This window comes from Leopardus geoffroyi, chromosome B4 (assembly GCF_018350155.1).
Source record: "Leopardus geoffroyi isolate Oge1 chromosome B4, O.geoffroyi_Oge1_pat1.0, whole genome shotgun sequence".
Lineage (NCBI taxonomy): Eukaryota > Metazoa > Chordata > Mammalia > Carnivora > Felidae > Leopardus > Leopardus geoffroyi.
The window spans coordinates 35539367-35562392 of record NC_059341.1 but is presented as its reverse complement, the minus strand read 5'-3'; the positions used below and the strand labels follow the sequence as shown (position 1 = coordinate 35562392).

At 47.3% G+C, this 23026-nt stretch overlaps 1 protein-coding gene across 50 annotated transcripts in view; it reads left to right on the top strand.

Moving 5' to 3' along the window:
* Positions 1 to 23026, top strand: part of CACNA1C (calcium voltage-gated channel subunit alpha1 C) — a 757779-nt gene that overhangs the window by 151878 nt on the left and 582875 nt on the right. For all 50 annotated transcript variants that reach the window (XM_045465322.1, XM_045465309.1, XM_045465310.1 and 47 more), the window contains exon 3: positions 4313 to 4418. In XM_045465322.1, coding sequence (XP_045321278.1) covers positions 4313 to 4418 — 106 coding nt within the window. The remainder of the gene's footprint in view (positions 1 to 4312; positions 4419 to 23026) is intronic.

Below are 23026 nucleotides of genomic sequence, written 5' to 3'. Positions count from 1 at the left end.
GAAATATCATCTCACCCAGCTGAGCCTTTCCAGATGTGTTGGGTTAATAGTGGTTACATGCTGCTACTCCATAGCCTTCTTTACCTCCCTTGTTATGGCACTGGTGTAGTTTGATGACCTCCCCTTTCTCTAGTGTGAAAGAGCCCAAGAGGTGCAAGACGGTAGTGGTCAGTGGCCCTGGTTCTTGGTTCAAGGCCTAGGAACAGTGGTTCTCAAACTTGGCTGCACATTAGCATCACCTGGAATGTTGTAACAAAATACAGGTGCCTGAGCCCCACTCAGGCATAATTCTAAAACTCTCCACATCATTCTGATGTGTAGCCAAAGTGGAGAACGCTGGCCTGGAGGTTTCAACACAGATCCACTTTGTATGTATAGAGCCCAGTGAGTGGGTCCTTCAGAGAAAATGACTTTGAAGGGCCAGACTCTCACTGTGGAATTATAGGCCCCTTAATGTCCTGGGAATTGTGGGTTGGTGGAGATTGATAGGAGCTTCAAGATCAGTAGGGCCACCTCTGACTTTCCCCAGTGATGACATTGAACTCCATATGGTCATATGGTCAGTGACAGACAGGACTAGACCTCTGGCACTTAGTTTTGGGCATTTCCATAATAAGAGTTCATTCAGGCAGGGCTACCATGTCTTCCGGGGCTCAGGATGGGAGTGTTTGGTGTTATTCATGACTTTCCATAGAAGGATTTAGAAGTCTTGGGTAGTGGTTGAAAGGCAAAAGAAGATGGCTCCGGAGAGAAGAGCTTCTGTTTAGCAATAAATGTCAGTTCTATAAATGTTTGAGCCCCTCCACTCAAAAATAACTTTATGAGAATGCAGTGCAAGCTGGCCGTCTGTCCTGAGTGGCCAAGCATGCTTCCAGTTACCAGATGACTGGGTGAGAGGCTCGGCTCTGCACAACCTCCTTATGCTGCTGTCATAACTGCTTAATCAGAACCACAGAGTGGGAAAGGTGAGGGCCGTGCGGGTCAGGCTCCCCCAAAAGGGGAGGGCACTGAGGCCTGGAGAAGCTGAAGAACTTGGTCAGATCACATAGCCTGCAATGGACAGAGCTGGGTTTCAAATTCAGGTTCCCCAAGTCCCAGATCCATACATTTCCCATTCCCCATGCACCCATAGTATAGAGGATAGGTACCAGAGTAGATGTTCAGGGGAACACCATCCAGCCCACTGGGACACAGTGGCACTTGGATCTGGAGCCTGAACCACTCCCATCATGGCCATGCCTCCTGTGTTCTTGGGTGGTCATGGGTCCACTTTTCTCATCTTTAATAGGGAATAACCAGAGAATTAACAAGGGCTTCAGAGTCCGTGCATGTGGAAGCATTCTCAGAAAAGCTATGTCTTGGGATGTATTCAGTGAGTACTAGTTAACTTCAAGTCTGTTCTTCCCCTCCTGGGATGGACAGCTCCCTGACAAGGAGCACTGAGCGCAGAATGAAGTGCCAGGTGCCATAGTAGCCTGGGAGGAAGGGAAGAGAGGAGATAGCAGTACACAGGGCATGACGGGGAAGTGTGGGAGAATGGGGGCTTTGTAATGAAAATGTCTGATGTGTTGTCCATGGAAACTGGTCAGAAAGCCCCACGAGGCCTGAGTCTGGGATTCATGAAAAGACCCTTGACTGGGTCAGCAGCAGTGTTAACAAGGCAGTTACCTGGTGTGCCACCTGTGGACCCAGCCACCTCACTGCACCCCCAAGCTGGGCAGAGGGGTGCTGCAGCCACACCACCTGGGTGACTGTGCCCTCCTCACTGCAGGAAAGGAAGTGGGCCCAGCCTCAGCAGTGCTAGTTGGGTAGCATTCTTAGATTGCCTTGGAAGGGTAACTGGACAGGTAAAGAGATGGTCTGGTGTATTAGCTAGTCAGTGTTCCTTGAAAGAGTGGAATCTGATGCTGTCATTAAGAAGGGAAGACAGTTTTAAAACTGGTCTGGCTGCCACAGGGTGATATAGTACGCCTCCAGGTCTCAACCTGGGTTCTCCTCCACTCTGCAGCTGATGGCTTTTCTTATCTGCCTGATTGGTTTCTTTACACATTATCTTCTCTAGAAGTAGCAGGGACTTTTAGCATAAGATGATGGATGGATAGCCTGGATTGGCAGAGGATGTAGAACTGATAGTGTAAGAGACACCCCAAGCTTAGCCATCACCTGCTTTGGTGGAAGGAACAAGTTGACATTTGAGGATTGGATGCATGAGGTCTGGCTCAGCTGAACTGATGTGCTATCACCCTGGTGGGAGGAGCACAAGGGACCAAATGATGGGAATGAAACTGAGCAGCCCCTAGGTCGAATGTCACTTTCCTAAGCAGATCGGGAAAGGGCTAGAAGGGAAGAGGTTTTGTGATAGGAGGAATAAAGTCCTAACTCCCTAAAAATGCTTTAGGGTAACTTTAGGATATATCAGCGTAGAGTAGTCCTTACAAACTCAGACTTTGGAACCAGACTTCCTATGTTTGAATCCCATTCTGCCACAGGCTATGTGATGTTGGGCAAGTTAACATCTCACCTTTCTGTGTCCCACTGTCCTCATTTGGAAATAGGGATGACAATTTTATACTCAATCACTCAGGGTGTTTGTATGGAGCAGTTAGAAAAGAGCCTGGCACAGAGTACGCTCTCAGATGTTAGCTACTGTCCTTCCTGTTGCCATCACTGTCATCATTGGCATCACCACTGTTATCACTAGTTCCTTGGCCAACTCAAGGGGCAGCACATATTGGAAAAGATAGTCAGTAGGTCTGTTTCTGGACCTGGCTCTGCTATTTGTCAGCTTGGAATCTGGGAGAGGTTGTTTTACTTTCTGTACCTGTCAATCTGGGAGGTTAGGCAGGTCTGCTGCCTACCATCTTGTGGATATCAAGGCACACGTAGAAAATGGCAGCCTTCATGAGGTATGCTGGGTAAATGGACCCTCAGCTATGCCCATAAGGGCTGAGGGGGATCAATAACTAGCACAGCAGCTAAAGCCTTGACTAAGATGCCTTCCAGGCCCAGAATTGCCCTGTTAACACAGGTCAGAGGCCATTCAAGGTAGGAGAATGAACCCTGGACTCTGTAGTCAGGGAATCTGGGTTCCAGTCCTGACTGGGAAGTACCTGCTGTGAAGTCTTCAGAAAGTTTCTCAGGTCTTCTGGGCCTCAGAGGTTTGGACTAGATAATCTCTAAGGTCTTTCTCCCTGCTTTGATTTATTAACTTTGTGAGTACAGGTTTCCCTGGGAGAGGAAGTTGGTCCCTTCTTCCAGGATTCCCATCCTCTTTCCCTTCCTCTTCCTGTTAGGTCCCATGGGCAAGCCTGGAAACCTGGCAGTGTTATGGGGGTGGGGGGAGATGGGGCTGGAAGAGCATAAACTGGCCTTCCTCTGAAGTTTCCCCTTTCTGGCCTTCATTTGTGGGTGCAGGGTAGAAGGACCCTTATCATATTAGGTCATTTTTTTCTTGAGAATGTGTTCTTTCTGGAATTTTGATAAAGAAATCTGGTACAAGAACTTCACCAAGTGCACTGCCATTGGTGAGTGAACCAGCTTGTCCCTCTAGATCCCAGCACACGCCAACGGAAAAGTCATGAAGATCTAGATGTCAGCCTTGCCCACCGAAGGCAAGGCCTCCACAGACTAAAGAGAGGTAAGGTATTCCATGTGGAGCTGTGTCTTGGAGCAAAGATGGCTGTCCTGCCCTAAATGCACAGTATACATGCTGCTGTGCTCTTGAGGGTCCAGAGCCCCCAGCCATCTTCAGGTTCTGTGGAAGGTGTCAGAAGATAAAGTAGAAAGGGGAAAAAACACTCTAAACTTCAGATTAAAAGATCTGAATCTCCAAATTTCAATGAAAAATCTTGAAGTCAAGTCTGCCTTAAATCTACTATCTCACCTCTCCCAACCATAGCTTGAGTCCCTGGGTGGCAGCGTGGAAGCCACAGGAAAAGAGGTGTCTAGGGGACAGCCTGTCCCAACTGGAGCAGGCACTGCTCTGTAAAAGCACCCCTGAGCACACATGAGGGAAAATGAAGTCCAGTGCAATCTAAATAAATAAAAGAAGAAGAAAAAAGTTTTTAGAAATGTGTGTTTACTCTGGCACGCGACTGGCCTCCACTGCTTTTGACATATTAGGAAAAATTTTGGCGGGGACCCATTAGAAGCACTTTAAAAGGCATATGTTTCTTCTCAGAATACAAGGGGCTTGGAATGTATTGTTCAAACAAAATTCTTACGAATCTTTGATTCATTTTAAAATATATATGTGTATGTTTGTTTCACTTATGCCTTCTGTGGCCTTGACTTCCTTAACTCCCTTCCTCAGACCATTTGAAATAATTATTTTACTGACTATTTTTGCCAATTGTGTGGCCTTAGCGATCTATATTCCCTTTCCAGAAGATGACTCCAATGCCACCAATTCCAACCTGGTAAGTCCACCATCCCAAGTCTCTGCTTTTCTCCCTTGGTGCAGGACTGAGCTTGGATCACATGGATTCAAGGTGGAATGTGTGTTTGACATGCGCAAAAGTGCTGCTGCGCTCAGATCTCAAGTGCTATTGCTGTCTATTCAAATCAGCACCTGTCTTATCACAGCCTGTTTTCAGAAAAAATATTCCAATTAGGTGGTGGTGAGATGTGTGCTCTGTGTGTGTGTGTGTGTGTGTGTGTGTGTGTGTATGTGTGTGTATTGAGGGCTACAAAATGTGCTGCATAAGTTGCACGTGCAGGTGTTTGCAGGCGCAAGCTTTCATCTTGGATCATTTGTTACTTATTTTAAGTGACTGTGTCCCATTGGTAGGGTTTGCTCAGGTGATCTGTAGTATCACTGCACGAGAAGTAATTTCTAGGAAGCTTTTAGGAAAGTTTCCTTTTGCAGCCAAGATGTATTATTTAGTTGAAAGGGTTTTATTTTCTTGGGAAAGGCGGCTTTCCATTTGGATTGTTGGGAGGCCAGTGCTGGCAATTTGGGGTTAGAATTTGTCCATGGAAAAAGCGCAGAGTGTGTTTACTTTTGGCTGAGCGTGAAGTCATTACAGAGGCCTTTGCTCTGTCTGGGCATGGGAGGAAAAGAGTTCTGGAATGCAGTTGGCAAAATCAGGGCACTCCAGGATGCCTCTGCTGCAGGCGGTAGGAAGATCCTGCCTCTCTCCCCCTCCCCCCGCAGAGACACCATAACTTTTCCTGTGATTCCCACCAAGTGCATCTTTTCCCCTCATCAGCACCTTCCTCTAATTAGCGAGATTGGGCTGTCTGATGAGATCGTTTTGAAAAGAAGCAGGAGGGTTACAGAATTCTCCTTTCTGTTGTTGCTGGCTGCTGATGGTATCATGGGTGTAATTCTTTTGCTTTTTAACCTTTGACATTTTCTTTGGCCCCTTCAGCAAATAGATCTGATGCACATTTGAAACTTCACCCCTGTTTTCCCCAGTTCTGACGATTGGCCCCAGCTCCATATTGGGTAAGATGTTATGGTGTGAGCCGGGCTGCTGCGTCTTGTGGCTTGACTTGGGCTACGTGTTGGGGACAGGTTCCCTAGCTGGCCAGTGAGCTCCGAGTGATGACATGGCCAGAGTCAGCAGGCAGGCAGAGCATTAGCAGTCCATGCGGCCTTCTGAGGTGTGACCTTGTCTCTTAACAGGCAAGAAATCTTTACTGTGTCAGAATAAATACAAGCAGGAGTGTCTCCCAAACGGCCCTTGGAGAAGCTGGAGCATCTTCCATCAGTTATACTTGTCTCTGTGTCCACCTCCCTCCCCCCACCACAGCCCACCCGAAACCTCTGCAGCTTAGCACTTAATCTGCAACATAAGAAAAAAAAAAAAAAAAGAATCTGTGTCTTATTCTGAAGCCAGTGAAGCTTTGGGTGTACTCTAGGCAAAAGCAGTGGGGAAAGTGGCTAGAGAGTTTGTGTTTATTTTATGCCCCAGCCCCTCCTGTCGGGAGCTCCCTGGGGGGATTAGCAGCACAGAGAGGGAAGCCTGGGCTGGCTGCATGGGAACAGAGGGGCTGGCAGGACAATGAGGGGAGGGGTTGTGTTGGACTTAACCCTGGAGCTGGGGTGGAGGTCGCCCGAGTGCAGAGACTGCTGGAGAGACAGTGGAGTTTTAAAATCACACCACAGAGTGATGGAGGTGTTCTAAAGTGGGATGGTAGTATGGTTGCACAGCTGTATAACTGTACTAAAAATCATTGAGTCATATATTTAACAATGGGTGATTTTTATGGTATGTAAATTATACCTCAATAAAGCTGTTTTTATAAAAAAGAATAATACCAGCATGGAAACCCAGGCCTTTCAATGCCTCCCAACATCAGCTGCTTGTTGCTCTTTTATACCTTGCAAATGAAGGGGAGGTTAGATAGGTGGAGGGAAAGGGGTGATGGGGACAGCCTGTGAAATTTGTCAGTGACATTACACTAGGAGTTTGGGGGGGTTGCAGAGCAAAGTGTGAAGGGTTGAAAAGGGGCTTCTACGTGCTAGATCAATTCCCACCTCTTTCAAGCCATGGCTTGGGCAGTGACTTACCAAATGAAGGAAGCATGCTAGCATTTCCTTTATCCCAAATACAAACACACACAGATAGACACATAGATACACACACAAACACACGGAGACATGCACAGATAGACACAGACACGCACATGGACACAGACACACATACAGAGACATATACATACATAGACACACACAGACATACACACAGATGTATACACAGACACAGACATATGTGCAGGTATATTACACAGACATGTAGACACATACACAGACGTACACACACACAGACATCCACACAGATGCACACAGTAGACATACACATAGACATATACCCACAGACACACACAAACACATACATGCACATATACATGGACACATAAACACATAGACACATACACATGCACACACTTCTCTAATTCTGCTCCATTCCTGAACTTATATATATGTATGTGTATGTGTGTGTGTGTATATATATATAATTTTTTAATTTTAATTTTTTTTTTAGCAAGAGCCTGCATTTGCCACTTCTGCCAGTTTGCTTTTGCTCTTTCTTCAGCTCCATGCTCTCTGTCTCCCATCTCTATCTCTGGAAAGTAAAAGATATGGATCTCAGTTGGCAAACTCAGGAGGGAAAGAAATGCAACTTGTTTTTGCTTTTCTATAACTGAACATCCTGTCTGATTTGTGACTCCATTTGGCCTGTGGCATAAAGCTCATTCCTGTAAGTGCTCTCAGCCCCTTCCCTGTAGTTGTAGCTTAGGGCCACTGCATTATGGAGCCAAGGGGACACACTGCTCTTGTGTGGTCAGTCCACACCATTGAAGAGGCCTTGTCCCTCTTGGAAGGGCCTTGGTCTTTGATCCCTGCAGGCGGTGTGGTCCCTTATTCTCCAGCATGGGGTCTCTTGGTCTGTAGCTCTGGATCTCTTGTGGCCGCGCTGGGGCTGCAGGATGGGGACACAGTGAAGATTTCAAGGCCTTTTGAAGGACACACCCCAGGGCCTCACTTATTTTTGTTTCCTTGCTGATACTTCCAGGTTTGCCATCTTGGGGTCTTTGTTTGGGGCAAGGTTGACCAGCACATGCCTCCTGTAGTCTTCTATATGGTTCTCAGTGCCCTGACCTATACTCTTTGAACTCTGAAGCCATGGTATGACTCCTGTTCCCTGCATTCCACTGTGTCATACCTTCCCTGGGAGAGTGCAGGCCATCAACTTAATGGGAGGAGTGCACGACGGCCAAGGGGTATTAGAAAACCCCTAAAATAAACAACCAAGCCAAACCCACACTGGCTTGTAGACCAGGCTATTATTCTGCTCCCTGGATATAATGCATATGAGTGTTGTGATTTGGGCCCTCTTCTTCCCCTTTCTCTCCACAGCATCTTATGTTGTGAGGTGCCCCTTTGCAAAACTCTTTTGTCCCTTGGCTTTGGGACATAGTTAGTATCAAGTCCCCTCCTATGTCTTACTTTTTTTTTCCTGCTTCTAGCTTCTTGTCTTCTATGGGGACTTTTACCGGTCTGTGTTCTGGCCTCTCTTATTTCCTCTTTTTGTGCTCTCCCTTTGGTGAGCCTGGCTACTTCCACAATTTCATGTTCCCTGTCTAGCTGTTTTATGCTGTCCCTAGACTTATGTATCCAGCTCTCAGCTCTTTTCTAAAGCCCGGGCTAGGATTTCCTACATTAGAGAGGCCCATAGACCAGTGCAGTGATTCCTGAAACTGGCTTGATTATTACAAACACCTGGAGAGCTTAAACTGAAAGATTCCAGTGCTTTGGTAGATCTGATTCAGATTGAGTAGTTCTGGGGCATGGTCTGGGAATATGCATTTGGAAAATCCCTCATGGGCAGGATTGGGGAGCTAATGATCAGTCAGATTTGGGAGCTACTGGCTTTTTGGATGGAATAAACTTTGAGTTGGCCTGATATGGGTTCATGTCTTGGCCTTGCCACTTTGTATCTTAATCTGGATCTTAATGTGGAGTTGTTTATTTTAGTCTTTCTGAACCTCAGTTCCCTAGCCTGTAAAATGCAAGTAACGCTCCCTCGCGGGGTTGTGGGGAATAATAAGGCCGACGGTGACCATGAAATGCCCAGTATGGTCTTGGCACACAGTGACATGTGCCAGGATGTCTTGCAGACACTTCGGACAAACAAGTCCAGATAGGATTTATCCTCGCTCTCATCACACAACCGGTCTGGAAAAAGAAAACAAAAGAAACCATGCAGGAATGTTGCTCCTGACCTTTGCTCTTAGCCTGGTCACTGGCTCTACGGACTGACTTTGATGTCATCCTGAACGCCTTCTTCCCCTCACTGTGTTCATCTGAGCAGGCTTCCAGAAATGGAGTTTCTATTGACAATATCTCCAATTTAGCTTCCTTTCTATTTTCGAAGTCATTTGTGTAAACTTCCTGTGACTTTGTTTCTTTGTCTGTAAAGTGGGAAGAGCATAATCACAGTATCTACCTTGTGAATTGCTGTGAGGATTAATGAGACAAGACGGGTAAGGTTCTTAGAAGAGTGCCATAGTGAGGGCTCTATGCTGGGCAGTGGTGGTGTTGTTACCTTCATGCCATTGTCAGATTCCAGCCTGGGCCATTGTGGCCTTTTGCCTAGACTATTGCAATAGCCTTTTGCCTTGTATTCTACCTCCAGAACCTCCTTCTATGGGTCCATCTTATGCTCTTTCAGTCATTTGACAAACATCCATGCCCAGAGCCAGGCACAGTGTTTGGGATATTTCAAGAGGCAGACAGGAAAGATAAACATGTACAGATGTTTGCAAATCGTGAAAGGTCTTATAGGGGCTCAAAGTGTCAGGGAGGAAGCACTGGTTTGTTTTGCTATTGGGAAGAGAAGAGGGAAGGCTTCACATGGGAGGACATATCTGAGTTGCCTCTCCCAATAAGAGGTGATTTCCAGGCCAAAAGAGGCAGTTTATGTGCTGCCAAAGCGAGCACCAAAAGAGGCATTTCAGGCTGAGGTGTACACATGTGCAAAGGCCCTGTGACTGTGCCCTTTATAACTAGAGTTTCAAGTGAATGAGAAGAGCCAGGAGGGGGGGGGGCCTTCCTGGCCCATGCCAGCAGTTGAACTTAACTGCAGGTGATGGGAAGATCCTGAAGATTTTAAGAGCAGCAGAGGACTGGGTCTGGGAGTCTTTTTGAGAAAGTGTGCTTTCTTTTTTTCTTTTTAAGAAAGTGTAAGGAAAATGGCTTGGATAGAGACTTCACTATTTGTAAAGAAAAAAAGAAACTGCAGAAGTCCAGATGATAGTGACAATAGGGATAGAAAGGAGGGTGGTCGATTTAGGAGGTAAGCCTCCCCAGACTTGTGACCAATTGGATATTGTAGATGAAGCAGAGAGCAGAGTTCTGGGATGGTGATGTGCCTTTAGCCAGGAGGACTTCACATTTAAGGGGAAGGGACTGAGGGATGCAGTCTGAGCTTTGTTAAGTGAGAAGCTCATGGAACACGCACATGGAGATGTCCAACAGGCAGTAGATACTGGTTAGAGGCTCAGGAGGCAGTTGGGGCTGAAGAGGGAGGAGTGAGGGCATAGATGGTAGGAGAAGCCACGGGCCTGATTTGGAGCATTGCAGGCTGGACCCTGGACTCCCAGGCTGCAGCCATGAGGTGGACAGAGGGAGGGGAGCCCCAGAGGGTATGACAAAGATTCGGCCTGTGAGGTAGGAGGGAAACCAGAGAGAGTAGAGTTTTAGAAGCAAAGGTCAGAAAGTTTACAAACATAGAAGAGAGACTGGTTGCTGGCTCAGGCTTGTCTTTCTGGCAGTCCAGGAATCCCAGGAGGACTGGCCTGCTTTGCGGGGGAAGCTGAGCTCAAGGCCCAGCATAAGAGGAGAGGACGTAGGCTGGCATCTGTAGTCTCCCCCAGGCCCTGAGATAGTAGGTGCATAATGACTGTTTATTGAACTTCAGTGTCCTGCCAGAACATGGTCCCTCAATCACGTAGGTTCCCCTAAGATGAAGCTTGAGAATTCCCCCAGTACTTTCATGGTGTGGTCCTATATTTTATTTAAAAAAAAAAAAATTTTTTTTAACATTTATTTATTTTTGAGACAGAGAGAGACAGAGCATGAACGGGGGAGGGGCAGAGAGAGAGGGAGACACAGAATCAGAAGCAGGCTCCAGGCTCTGAGCCATCAGCCCAGAGCCTGACGCGGGGCTCGAACTCACGGACCGCGAGATCGTGACCTGAGCTGAAGTCGGACGCTCAACTGACTGAGCCACCCAGGCGCCCCTGTGGTCCTATATTTTAAATAAGGAGCTGCTATTTCAGAGTCCTGCTCTGAGAAAAGCAAAGGAGGGATGATGGCAACAGCAGTGGTTTTCGGACCTCGGTGGGTGAGGATCCTATGGAGAACTGGTTAGCATGCAGACTCCCAGGCTCTGCCCCAGAGACTCCCATTCCATGTCTGGAGTGGGCCCCAGAGTCTTGTCCACAGTCATCCCCCCTCCTCTGTGACCTGGTGTGGGGGACTGGGGACTGGCCTCTGAGCTTGTCATCATAGGGTGGACCCTCCTGAAGCTCGCCCTGACAGCCCTCTCTGGGACACGTTGGCTGCTGAGAGGTTTCCCACTCTGTTGGGTTCAAGAACAGACTGTTTAACGAAGCACGCTGGTGCTGTCACAGAATTAGCAGAGTCTTCCTTTCACACACCCTGGCAGACTCACATCTGCGCTTATGGTTTTCCCTTCCATACATCCTCCGTCATCCTCTCCTTTCTCCTGTCTCCTTAATATAACCCCCACTTATTTTTCTAGCACTTTGCTTTCTTCTCCTTCCGAGAGATGAAAAGTATTCCGGTATAGAATTTTTTTTTGGCTCTTTCTCTCATTATTTAAAGAAAAGTCTGTTTTATGCTCCACCTAACATATACTTTTGCACCCAAATCCATCATCTTTGTTATCTTTTCCTCATGTTAGTAAAGGATAATGAAACCGAACTGGCCCATGACACGACATTTCTCTCTGTGTTATTCACAGTCTTGTTACTGGCAATGCCACCTGCTATGCAGTACATCATTTATAATATAGCAGCTGTAAGCCTGTTCCACCAATAGCCATTACCCAGTAGGTGTATTGTAGGGTGTCTGTTGAATAACCTCAGCGAGCGGGGTGAACTCATTGTGTGTGGAAAACTCCCAGTTCTCTCAGACCCTGAAGTCCACAAAGATTTGGCTTGGGTTGAAATATTAAGAGAATATATTTGGCATTTGACCTTGTGCAAAGAACAGTGCTGTGTACTTTCTGGAGCAAGAGCCAGGCTCTCTGCGGAGGCGGAGAGGCCAGAAAAGGAGTTGTTTTGGGGCTGGGCTTGCCATCTCCATTGCAGACTAGAGTGAGCTCAGGGGGATGGGTTTGTGAGAGGTACTTGAGCCACATTAGGAAAAAGGTTGGAATGTCAGATTTCCTCACTTCCTGCTGTAAAGTTGGGACAATGATGAGAGTTGGCGTCATAGGCTGGCCGCGAGGGTTAAATTAGTTAATGTATGAGAAGTGCTTAGAACAATGCCTTGGCACAGCAAATGGGTGTTGTCCTTTAGAACTCAAAACCAGAGGCTGAAAGCCATCCCCTCCATCTGGTTCCTTGGGGTAAGTCAGGATCAGTGGCACTTCAGGCTAGCTTTTGTTTCAGAAGGGCGAGAGAGAACACCCAAAAGCCCTTGTTTCTAGCAACTCTAATCTGGCAAGATGGACGTGTGTCTGCACATGCCTCAGCCTCATCGTCTACTGCACAGGGAGGAGAGTGGAGATGCATTCATGGTGAAAGACAAACCCTGAAGGGAGAGCCCTGGGTGGCCTGTGGGGGACCCTATCCCCCACCCCCACGGGTGTCTTGTGCCTGGAACAACCCTGTGTCTGTCTCTTCCCAGTCATAGCTTCGGGAGCCGGGGTGTGCCTGAGCACTGTAGAGTGGAGGTTTCCACAATCCCCAGGCAGGCTGGGCTGAAGGCACTCTGCAGGGTCTTGCATTTAGGCCACAAGTTCTGAGATGAGTCCAGGACCTGCCCACCAGGCTCTCCGAGACCTGGGTGGCCCTAAGTCAGAGCTTCTATTTGAGAAGTGAATAAAAATGCCAGTTCAGGGGCCCCTAATCTCTCTGCAGTGAGCTGTGATTTCTTGTATCATCAGGTTTGTCTAAGAGTGAGACTTTCATGCTTCAACGAAATGCAATTTGTTATTGCTACCTTGTATGTGTCATCTTAATGCCCCAGACTTACACACTTTGCAGAAATACTAGGGTTGTAAAATACACCAATAGATAATTGCAGGTAATAAGCCACATAGCTTCTGCATTGTATGTGAATCATCTCTGTGCTGTGTGGTGAGAGGGAGCAGGGTTGGGGGGAGGCAGCAGTGTATAGTCTCTCTTTGGATAAGAGAATGAGCACGATACCGTGCTTCCTCTGAGGTGCTCATTGATTTGGTCAGGGTGTGACCTGGGCATGGGTATGTCTTAAAAGCTATTCTGGAGGGGCGCCTGGGTGGCGCAGTCGGTTAAGCGTCCGACTTCAGCCAGGTCACGATCTCGCGGTCCGTGAGTTCGAGCCCCGCGTCGGGCTCTGGGCTGATGGCTCAGAGCCTGGAGCCTGTTTCCGATTCTGTGTCTCCCTCTCTCTCTGCCCCTCCCCCGTTCATGCTCTGTCTCTCTCTGTCCCAAAAATAAATAAACGTTGAAAAAAAAATTAAAAAAAAAAAAAAGCTATTCTGGAGCCAGGATTGCAGGAATTGACCTGGGAAGAGAGATCTGAGCTGCATGGCCTTAGGTCAGCCACTTAACCTTCCTATTTGTGTCTCTTCCGGCGAGTGGGAGTAATAAAACCTGCTTAGTCATAATAATCGCCCTTATTGAGTGATCACCAGGTGCCAATGCTTTGCAAACACTATTCCTAATCCCCACAGCAATAAATTATAATATCTATTTACTTCTTTACTTGAGGGTAGAGAATTTTTCCCTTTTGTTTGCTGCTCTATCCCCAGCGCCTTGCGCGGTAACTGGCATATGTCAGGCTCTTGATAAATATTTGTCGAGTGAATGAATGAACCCTGCCAGGTAGTATCCCTTTATTTCAGATAAGGAAATAGTATCTCAGAGAAATAAAGTGACTTGGTGAGTGAGTGGCAGAGTTGTAATTTGAACTCAGGACCGTGTGAGAGCATTGCCTGGGCTCTTTGCTCTGTTCTCTGGAGTATTTAGGGTTGCTGTGAGCATAGAATGAAGTAGGTGTGAAAATGTTTCAAATATTAAGCACTCTCTGGCAGTATTAACAGGTATTTAAAAAAACAAACTTGGTTCTGTTGCAGAATAAATTTGGTAAATGCTGAGAGAACTGAAGTTAAATTAATTTGTTGTGAGACTTCTTGGAGTCCTTAACATGATAACAAGTCACTATTTAGTGCTTTGAGTATTTTAATGCATTTAAGAATCTTAAAAACCCTAGTTATTATCCCATTTTACCGATGAGGACACAGGCTGTGAGAATGGAAATAATTTGTGCCTTGTAGCGTAGCTGCGAAGTGAAGACTGTCTTGTAGACAGTTGTGTGGACACAGGCAGTTACCTGTGTGTGTGTTCTTAACCATTGTGCTACAGCAGCCTCCCTGTGAGTTAAGGTGCCTCTAGGCTCCCTGGACTTTCCCAAACCATCCCAAACTACAGACAGTTGGAGGAGTGGTGTCCCTTGGAACACACCATGGTGAATGCTGTACTCAATCAAGTAACTCAGTGGTTTAAAACCACATGCAGGAGAAAACCCTCACCCCAAGGATGGATGCCATTGGGAGAAAGGACAGAGCAGGGAGCAGGATGGGGCACACTGCAAGGCCAGTGCAGCAAAGGAGGCCAGCAAAGCCCACCTGGTGGCCGGGTCAGGGACTTGGCATTTCCGATGGGATGGCAAGTTCCCTGATAGAGTTGTGCTTACTCTGTCTTAAACCCTCGGGTGCCTGGGGCAATTGTTTGACTCAGTGTTTCCTCACTAAATATTTCAGAGGAGGAAGCATTGTCTGCTCTGCATTTGCCAGAGAATGGGGTGAGAGGAGATGATGCTTTGAAGTCTAAGCATGTTGGCACCTCTTGCTTCATTTTTATCCATCTGTATTCATTTTGGGGGGAAAATGTTTCATACGGATTCACATTCTGGGTAATGGAACCCCTTTCATGTATCAAACTCCTTTTAACGTAAGCATATTTGAAGAAAGTCTTTCTGGAATATAAAATACAAATCCCTGGATCTTTAAAAGAAAATTCTCAAAACACTCCCATCCTTTTTCTGGGACTGTACAGTCACTGGAAACTTCAATTATTAAAACTTCTGTAATACCATAAAACCATTGAGAGAGTGAAGGAAACTCCAAATGACCCCAGAACACTGTGACCTGGAGGGTCTTTGGGCATCATTTTCATACACCATCCCTGTTGGGGTGTCTCTTGCCCCCGTACCAGCCCTTTCAGTGTGCTGTTCCCTCTCTCCTGGGAGTGTGGAAACTGGATAACCACATCCATTATAGTTATGTACAAAGTAAGAGTAAATAGATTCTGATTTAGGAATGCATTAGCTTTAATTTGTGGATTTTATACAATTGATTTTGGCTTCTCAGAAGCCTTTTTTCCTCTTTATTCCCTTTGTTCTTACTGATTTCCGTATGATTGAAGTTGTTGGATTAGTGCCTTTCAACTAATAAGAATAATAATAGCACCATCCACACTCATGTAGCCACACTTCCATTGCTGCCACTGCTGTATGTATGTTACAGTGTTAACTCATTTAGTCCTCTCAATAACTCCATGAGACCTCTATTATTATGATTACAATCATTCCATTTTAAAGATCAGGGAAATGAGACACAGAGAAATGAACTAGCTTGCCCCAGGAGTGTGGATCCTTAATCAATGCCCTTAACTGCTGTGCCCTTTGGCTTCCCTAAGGTGGATAAAGGAGAGGTGTTTTGCCCATAATATGCTCCTTTTAATTACTGGGGGCTCAACTAGAACACCTATAACATATGTGATGATCTTTTATTTTAAATGTTTATTTATTTATTTTGAGAGAGAGAAAGAGAAAGCAAGCAGGGGAGGTACAGAGAGAGAGAGGGAGAGAGAGAGAGAGAGAGAGACAGAGAGAGAGAGAGAGAGAGAGAGAGAGAGAGAGAGAGAATCCCAAGCAGGCTCTGTGCTGCACAGAGCCTGATGCGGGGCTTAAACCCACAGACAGTGAGATCATGACCTGAGCCGAAACCAAGAGTCAGATGCCTAACCGATTGAGCCACCCAGGTGCTCCTATATGATGATCTCTTTACCAAGGGTTGTCAGAGGAGGAGGGACAATGAATGTAGGGAATAAGCGCCTCAGGCTGTATGTGTTTGTGAAAGTCTTAAGGGCATGGCACCCCTGGTCGGTGCCATTTGGTAAGTGTGGGAGGTGGGTGAGCAAAAGACTGGCTATGAGACCCGAATTCTTTCAAGGATCCCTGAGTCACATTAGCTGAGACCTTTAACCAAGTAGGCCTTCAAGCCTCCTCCTAAATAGATGAGAACCTCAGGTTGGAGCAGAGGACCCAGAATCAGCCTGACTTCCTGACACAAGCTTAAAACCTGAATGAGCCTTCTTGGAGACCGAGTCAGTCCCTTGAGCAGTCTTGGGGATTGTTTGGGGAAGCGTTCTAGAGAGCTAGAAGGGCCTGCATTTGAATGAGGAGCTCTGTTGGGACCCTGGTCAGTATAGTCTAGTGGCTGAGCCAGCAGAATCAGATGTAGGGGACCTCAAGGGCACCCAACCTCAGATGAGAGCCACATCCCTTTCATGGGTGTGGCTTCATGGGATACACCTGAACACTCCAGGCCCCTTGGGAGATGGGTAAACATAAAGCCACAGCCTAAACCTGGTAGTGTGATGACGGTGAGAGAGCCCCAAGTTTGGAGTCACCAACCTGGGGTCTAGCTCCCATTTGGCCGCCAACTAGTGGCATGGCCTTATCACTTTATTTCCCTGGCCTTTAGATTTCTTGGTAGCGACATAGGTAATAGCTTGTACCTCACAGAGTCACAGCAGATTCAAATGAGAGGATGTATATAAATGCTCTGTAAAAAGCAAAGTGCCATATAAACGTAGTTGCATTATCACAGTAACTCTTGTTATTAAAACTAGTCAGATATAGTCGGTCTCTGATACATTTACTCCCTTTTTTTCTGGTATGTTCCTCTGTGAACCTTTTCCTTTAGCCTCCTCTCAAGATAACTTAGAGATGCAAAAGAACTAAAAAGCCAAGTTCCAAATTTAGTTCCTGACCTTTCCAAGATGGATGGTGAGCGGTGTGGCCATAACCTGTTTGTGCTGAGTGCAGCTGGGCTGTTGGAGCCTGGGAAAGCCAAGCGAGGGGACAGCCGTCATATCCTTGACTGGGCTGGGGCCTGGAACCCCTCACCCTACATGTAGGGAGCCCCTTGCTGGGGAGCTCACTGGGTGCTCGTTGTGTTTGCTCTTTGGGGCTAGTTTAACTTGGGCACAGATGAGTGTGGCAGGCGAGTAGTTCCTTCAACACCGTGCTACAACTTGTAAAGCCTTCCAAAATACAGGACAGAGATGACAGGAGAACACTGGAGTTTCTGTGCTCCAGGACACATCATCAGCACTATGGCCTGGGAAGGGCTGTCTCTCAAGTGCCTTCAAGTCCTTAGGGACTGGGTCAGACATCGAGAATAAGGACAGATGTCCAGGAGGGGACCTCGTGAGCTGAATCGGGTCTTCTGCAGATTGGACCACAGTGCTGTGGGATTTGTGGTCAGGTTAGGTCTTCACAGGCTCAGAGAGCACAGACCTCAGAGCCACCTGTGCTTGTGGGTGGATTCTGGTTGTGCTGGCAAGGGCAGTGGCTAGTCTGCTTGAGAGCTGGGCTATGTTCACAGGTCAAATGCAGTTGGGTTTGAGTTGTGGCAGCTGGCAGGGTTGGAGAAGTAGATGCCAAAGGGAAAGGCACAGGAACATGTGTCATCTTAGTCTGCAGGCTGCCACAGGCCCACTTTGCTAGCCTACTTGGTGGCTGAATTCTGGGATGACTCCCAGTGCCCTGCAGCCTTGCACAGTCAGTCCTGTCCCCATGATTGTGGGGCTGTCCTGTGATTAGGACAGGAGAGCATGACTGTGGTGGGGCATGCTATCCCACATAGTGGCTTTAAGAAAGGGGCAAAAATGGAAGGACAGAGGTCTAATCTAGTTTGGTGACTGGGCCCTTCCTGATGAAAAGATTCAGAGTACAGGAGGGTTTGATGTGTGGGATATTTTCTGTTGTTGGTTTTCATGAAGGAGGGACTCTGTAGCAAGCATGTGAGCATGACCTCTAGGAGCTGAGAGTGACCTGATCTGATGAACATCAAAGAATGAAATTCTGCCAACAGTGTGAATGAACTTGCAAGAGGACTCCCCTGTCCGTCACTGCCCTGATTTCATCCTGAGCAGAGAACCTGGCCCCTCTGTGTCCAACCAACAGCACTGTGAGCTGTCAAATGCATTTTGTTTCAAGCCACTAAGTTTGTGGTCATTTGTCATGCAGCAGTAGAAAACCCTCAGTTCCCTCCCACACTTACACCTGGGCATTGCTGGGCTTGAGCCGGTTTCTGCCCCTTCACTGAGGGGCTTCTGCTCACATTGTTGTTCCTCTGCTTTGCCTGGCTAAATGCAGCTGGCCCTTGATGTCTCAGCCCAGATACCTCCACTTTATGCACTTGTTCCTCTGGCTGACTATTATGTATCCTCAAGGCTCCGATTGGAAGTCACTTTTTGTAGGAAGCTTTCTCTTCTCTTTCACAGCTCCATAAGATTTTCTAGATTCAGTAGCCTTATGCATGGTTTTGCTTTCTGCGGTTTCAGTTACCTACTACAGTCAACCAAGGTCAGGAACAGATGATCCTCCTTCTGATGTAACGTCAGAAGGCCAGCAGTAGCCTAGCACTGTATCGCAATGCCTATGTAATTCATTTCCCTTCATGTCATCACACAGGCATTTTATCATCTCACGTCATCACAAGAAGGGTGAGTACAGCCCAGTAAGATACTTTGAGGCAGAGAGACCACATTCACATAACCTATTACTGTATATTGTAATTGTTCCATTTCATTATTAGTTTTTGTTATTAATTGCTTATTGTGCCTAATTTGTAAATTAAATTTTATCGTAAGTATGTATGTATAGGGAAAAACCTACGATCTATGGAGCTTGGTACTCTCTGTGGTTTTAGACATCCACTGGGGGTCTTGGAGTGTCTCCCTGCAGATAAGGGGGGATGTGTTTCTTATCTAAGCACTGTTAATCTCCTGTTTATTTGTATGTGTATCTCACAGTGTTCGGTTGGTAGGGCTGCTGTAAAAAATTGCCACAAATTTAGTGGCTTAAGACAACAGAATTTTTTTCTCTCACAGTTCAGGAGGCCAGAAGTCCATAATCAAGGGGTCATCAGCATTGGTTCCCTCCAGGCACTCTGAGCAAGAATCCGTAGCATGCCTCTGTCCTTACTTCTGATGTTGTCATTAATGTTTGCCATGTGTTGGCTTCTAGACATCTCACTCCAGTCTCTGTCTCCACCTTCACATGGCCTCCTTCTCCAGGTATCTGTCTCTTTGTGTCCAGATTTCCCTCCTCTTATAAGGACACCAGCCATGGGATTAGGGCCCACCTTAATACAGTGTAACTTTATCTTAACTTGATTCTGTTTGTAAAGACCCTGTTTCCAAATAGAGTCATGTTCACAGGTACCAGGGGACACAATTCAACCCACAACACTCACTAACAGTAAGCTGTGTGCAAGCCGGGATCATGTCCATATGGTATCCAGCACAGTGCCTGAATACTGTAGGAGCTTAATATGTATCTGCTGAGTGCCTGGCTGGTCTGTTATAGGCATTTCTTCACTTTAGGGAACAGTGTGCCTAGGGTGTGTGTGTGTGCTGGCAAGGGTAAGCTCGTGGTGCCCCTGTGACAGCAGAGCTGCCTGACAGATGGCAGCTTGGGTGGCAGCAGAGGTCCCTTCCACCCCAAAGGTCTGAGACCTTAACTCAGTCCTGTAGCTCAAGACCTGCTCCTGTCTTCCCTCTCTTGCCTCCTTGGCCCACTGGTGTCAGATGTGTGCCCCAAGGGAAGGGAAAATTCTGACTGCATCATAATTGGAGGTCTGTGGGTAGGGCAGCTCTCCAGGTTACAGTAGGCCCAGTCCTGATGCCTCCTTAGCCCCTCCTGGTGCCAGTGAGTAGGAAGGAAGAGGCCTCCCAAGGGGCCGCAGAGAGGGCCCTGGCTTCCCCACTGGTTCCCAGTGCATCCTGACCGACCAGGGAAGGCTTGGACTGGTCCTCCTCCTCTTCCCTGGCACTCAGGGCCATTTGAAGCCAGTTTGGCAGAGGCCTCAGCAGTGACTTATCTTTGCCAAAGTTCAGTCCAGACAGAGGGGAGGAGCTCTTGGTGGACACGTGGCAACTCAGCCAGCTTGTTCCACACCCTTCAAAGTGCTGTCCCTCCCTCTCTGTTTTGTGTCTGTGTGTCATCGTGTTTCTAGCAGAAGACCCATCCTGTAACCAGAGAATCTCTCTCCTGGGACGGGGACAGTCCCGAATTCACTCTGGGACCAGTCATAGAAGGTGGATGATTTGTGGAATGATCCCCGGAGAGGATCAGCAAGAGGGTCCTTTAACTGCCACCAGAAATTTCTTTGTGATTGTAGATAAGGGGCTCCCAGCACTCTTGATTTGGACTTTGCTCCAAGGACCTTTCTTGAAGCATAGAATGTACTCACTGAGTATTTGCTGAATAAATAACTGAGTGGGTATGTGAGTGAGAGAACTTGATGGAGGAAAGGGTACTGGAGAGGTGGAGTGTGACTAAAATAGCACCATCCTGTTATTCCAGACCTTTCTCTGCTCCTCACTAGCTGGATGACCTTTGGCAAGTAACTTTGCCTCTCTGACCTCTGTTTGTACATTTTTCATCATCCAGGAGAGGATTATAAGTTTATTTATTTTGAGAGAGAGAGAGTGGAGGGGGGAGGAGCAGAGAGGGAGAGAGAGAGAGAGAGAGAGAGAGAGAGAGAGAGAGAGAATCCCAAGCAGGCTCCACACTGTCAGCACAGAGCCCGACATGGGGCTTGATCCCACACCTGTGAGATTACAACCTGAGACAGTATCAAGAGTCAGGCACTTAACCGACTAAACCACTTAGGCGCCCCAAAGAGGATTATGTATAGATGGTCCTTTTACATTTTGCACATCTGGAGTCTTTGCCTGGTTGCTAGACCATTTGACTTGGTGTCAGTACAGTCATTCACACATTCATTCAATAAATGTGTATTGGCTATCTGCTGTGTACCAGCTAGGTGCTGGAAATACAAAGTGTGCATACAGACGAGGTCTCTGCCCTCAAAGAGCTTATGTTCTATGATATCAGTCAGTAAACAACAAGGCAAATTAATAAGCAAGAAAATTTCACAGCATTGACAGTAGTACCATGAAGAAAGTAGAAGAGGCTCTGGAGGCAGAGAGCAATGGGGGTGGGGGTGGGAGGCAGGGAAGGTCTCTGAGGATGGGTACTGGAGCTGAGAGGTGGTGATGGGAAGGAAGGGACACTAGAGACCTGTGGGAAAAGTCTGCAGATGGACCTGGAGCAGGGAGGACTCACAGGTGTGTGTGGTGGGAGTGGCTGGTGCACAGTGAGGAAGGTGAGGAGGCATGCCAGCTGCCAGACAGATGGGAGGAGCTGCCTCATCTGGGCCATGCTGAGGGGGTTGCTCTGAATGTTGGGTTGGCAGGTCCTTTTAGCTTGTGAAGGTCTGCAAAGGAGCAGGAAGCATCCAGAAGGGTGATAGGAGGTCAACAGAGAAAGGTGAACATTTCTGCATTCACTTTGTCATTCCAAAAGTGATGTATGTGTTGCCAGTGGGCCTGTGTAGGTCTCACCAAGAGGAGGGAAAGGTGGGAGTTACAGAAACACGTCAATGGCTCCTGTCAGAATTCATCAGTGATATGGAGGCCAGGTACCTCTGGAGGCAGTTTTCCTGACTCTTCCGTACACTGTGGTCTCAGTGATCCAGCCTTTGGTAACCGGTCAAGCTCTCTACACCCTGATTCATGAGGGGAGCCCTTCTGGCCAGCCCATTGGGTGGTATACAAACCCTTCTGCTCCTTGGCGGCTGGAGAGGATTTGGAGCCTCCCTGGGGCATCTGGCCTCTGCAGCCTTTTGCTGTCAGGGGAAGAGGAGCATGGAGACAGCACTCTGGATGGTTTCATTTTATGTATATCTGTATATCCCATCTATCTGGAAGGAGAGTATGGGCAGCCTACATTCAGAACTTCACTCATTTCCTTTGATGGCAGCCCAGGGCAGAGGTCAGCCTTGTGTGAGTCATAGTAACCCAGTCTATATGAGATTAGCTTGACCAGAGCCTGTCCAAATATTTGGAGGGGTAATGTTAGAGAGGTGTCTATTCCTTTCCATCATTTGGGGAGTACAGCCAGGTTGACATGAGACTCAGACACAGGGGAGAGAGCACTGAGCTGGGTGGTCCCTGGTCTAGTCCTGGCATAACCACCACCTGGCTGTGTGCCCTTGGAGTTGATACCTGGTGTTTATGAGTACTTCTAATGCCATAGCTTTGTGCCTTACATGCATCACCTCATTCAGCCTCCAGCAACCATAGGAGGTGGAGATATTGTTATCCCCTATGACAGAGAAGCAAACAGGCTGGAAAAGTGGACAATTTGCCTGGGTGATTGCACCTGGAGAGCAAGAACCCAGAGTCCATGCTCTTGGACTGTCCCCTGCAGCTTTGGCAACTGGCCTCTGCTGGCCGAGTCTCATCTGTAAGGTAGGAGTGGTGAGATGATCTCTAAAGTCCTTTGCAGTCTAATGTCATATGAATTCCTTCCATTAACTACAACAAGATACAAGCCATTGATAGCACCAAAGTCCACATTCCAAAGTGAGGAAACCAGACATATTCTGTACACAAAAACAATTTTTAGGAATTAATCACAAAGGGGGCAGATCAAGAAAAACTTGGTATTCTCCCTTGCTCCCTCTCAAATTATATATTTGGAGGAACTTTAATTTTTTTGTTAATGTTTATTTTTGAGAGAGAGAGAGAGAGAGAGAGAGAGAGGGAGAGAGCGTGAGCAGGGGAGGGACAGAGAGTAAGGGAGACACAGAATTGGAAGCAGGCTCTAGGCTCTGAGCTGTCAGCACAGAGCCTGACACGGGGCTTGAACCCCCAAACCTTGGGATCATGACCATGGCCCAAATCGGACCGACCAAGCCACCCAGGCACTGTTTGGGAGAATTTTAAAGGGCTTTGTTGAAAGACTACACTTGGATTTCCTGGCTCTTGTTGGGTTGTGGTAGGGGATCAACTTATGCTAGAGGTGATACTTATCCTAAGTTTTGCTGACTTTCCTCCCCACCTCCACCCCATCATCCAGTGGGACATGCTATCTGCATGCTGTTGTGTCTTTAGTTTACTTTAAAGTTGCCTAAAG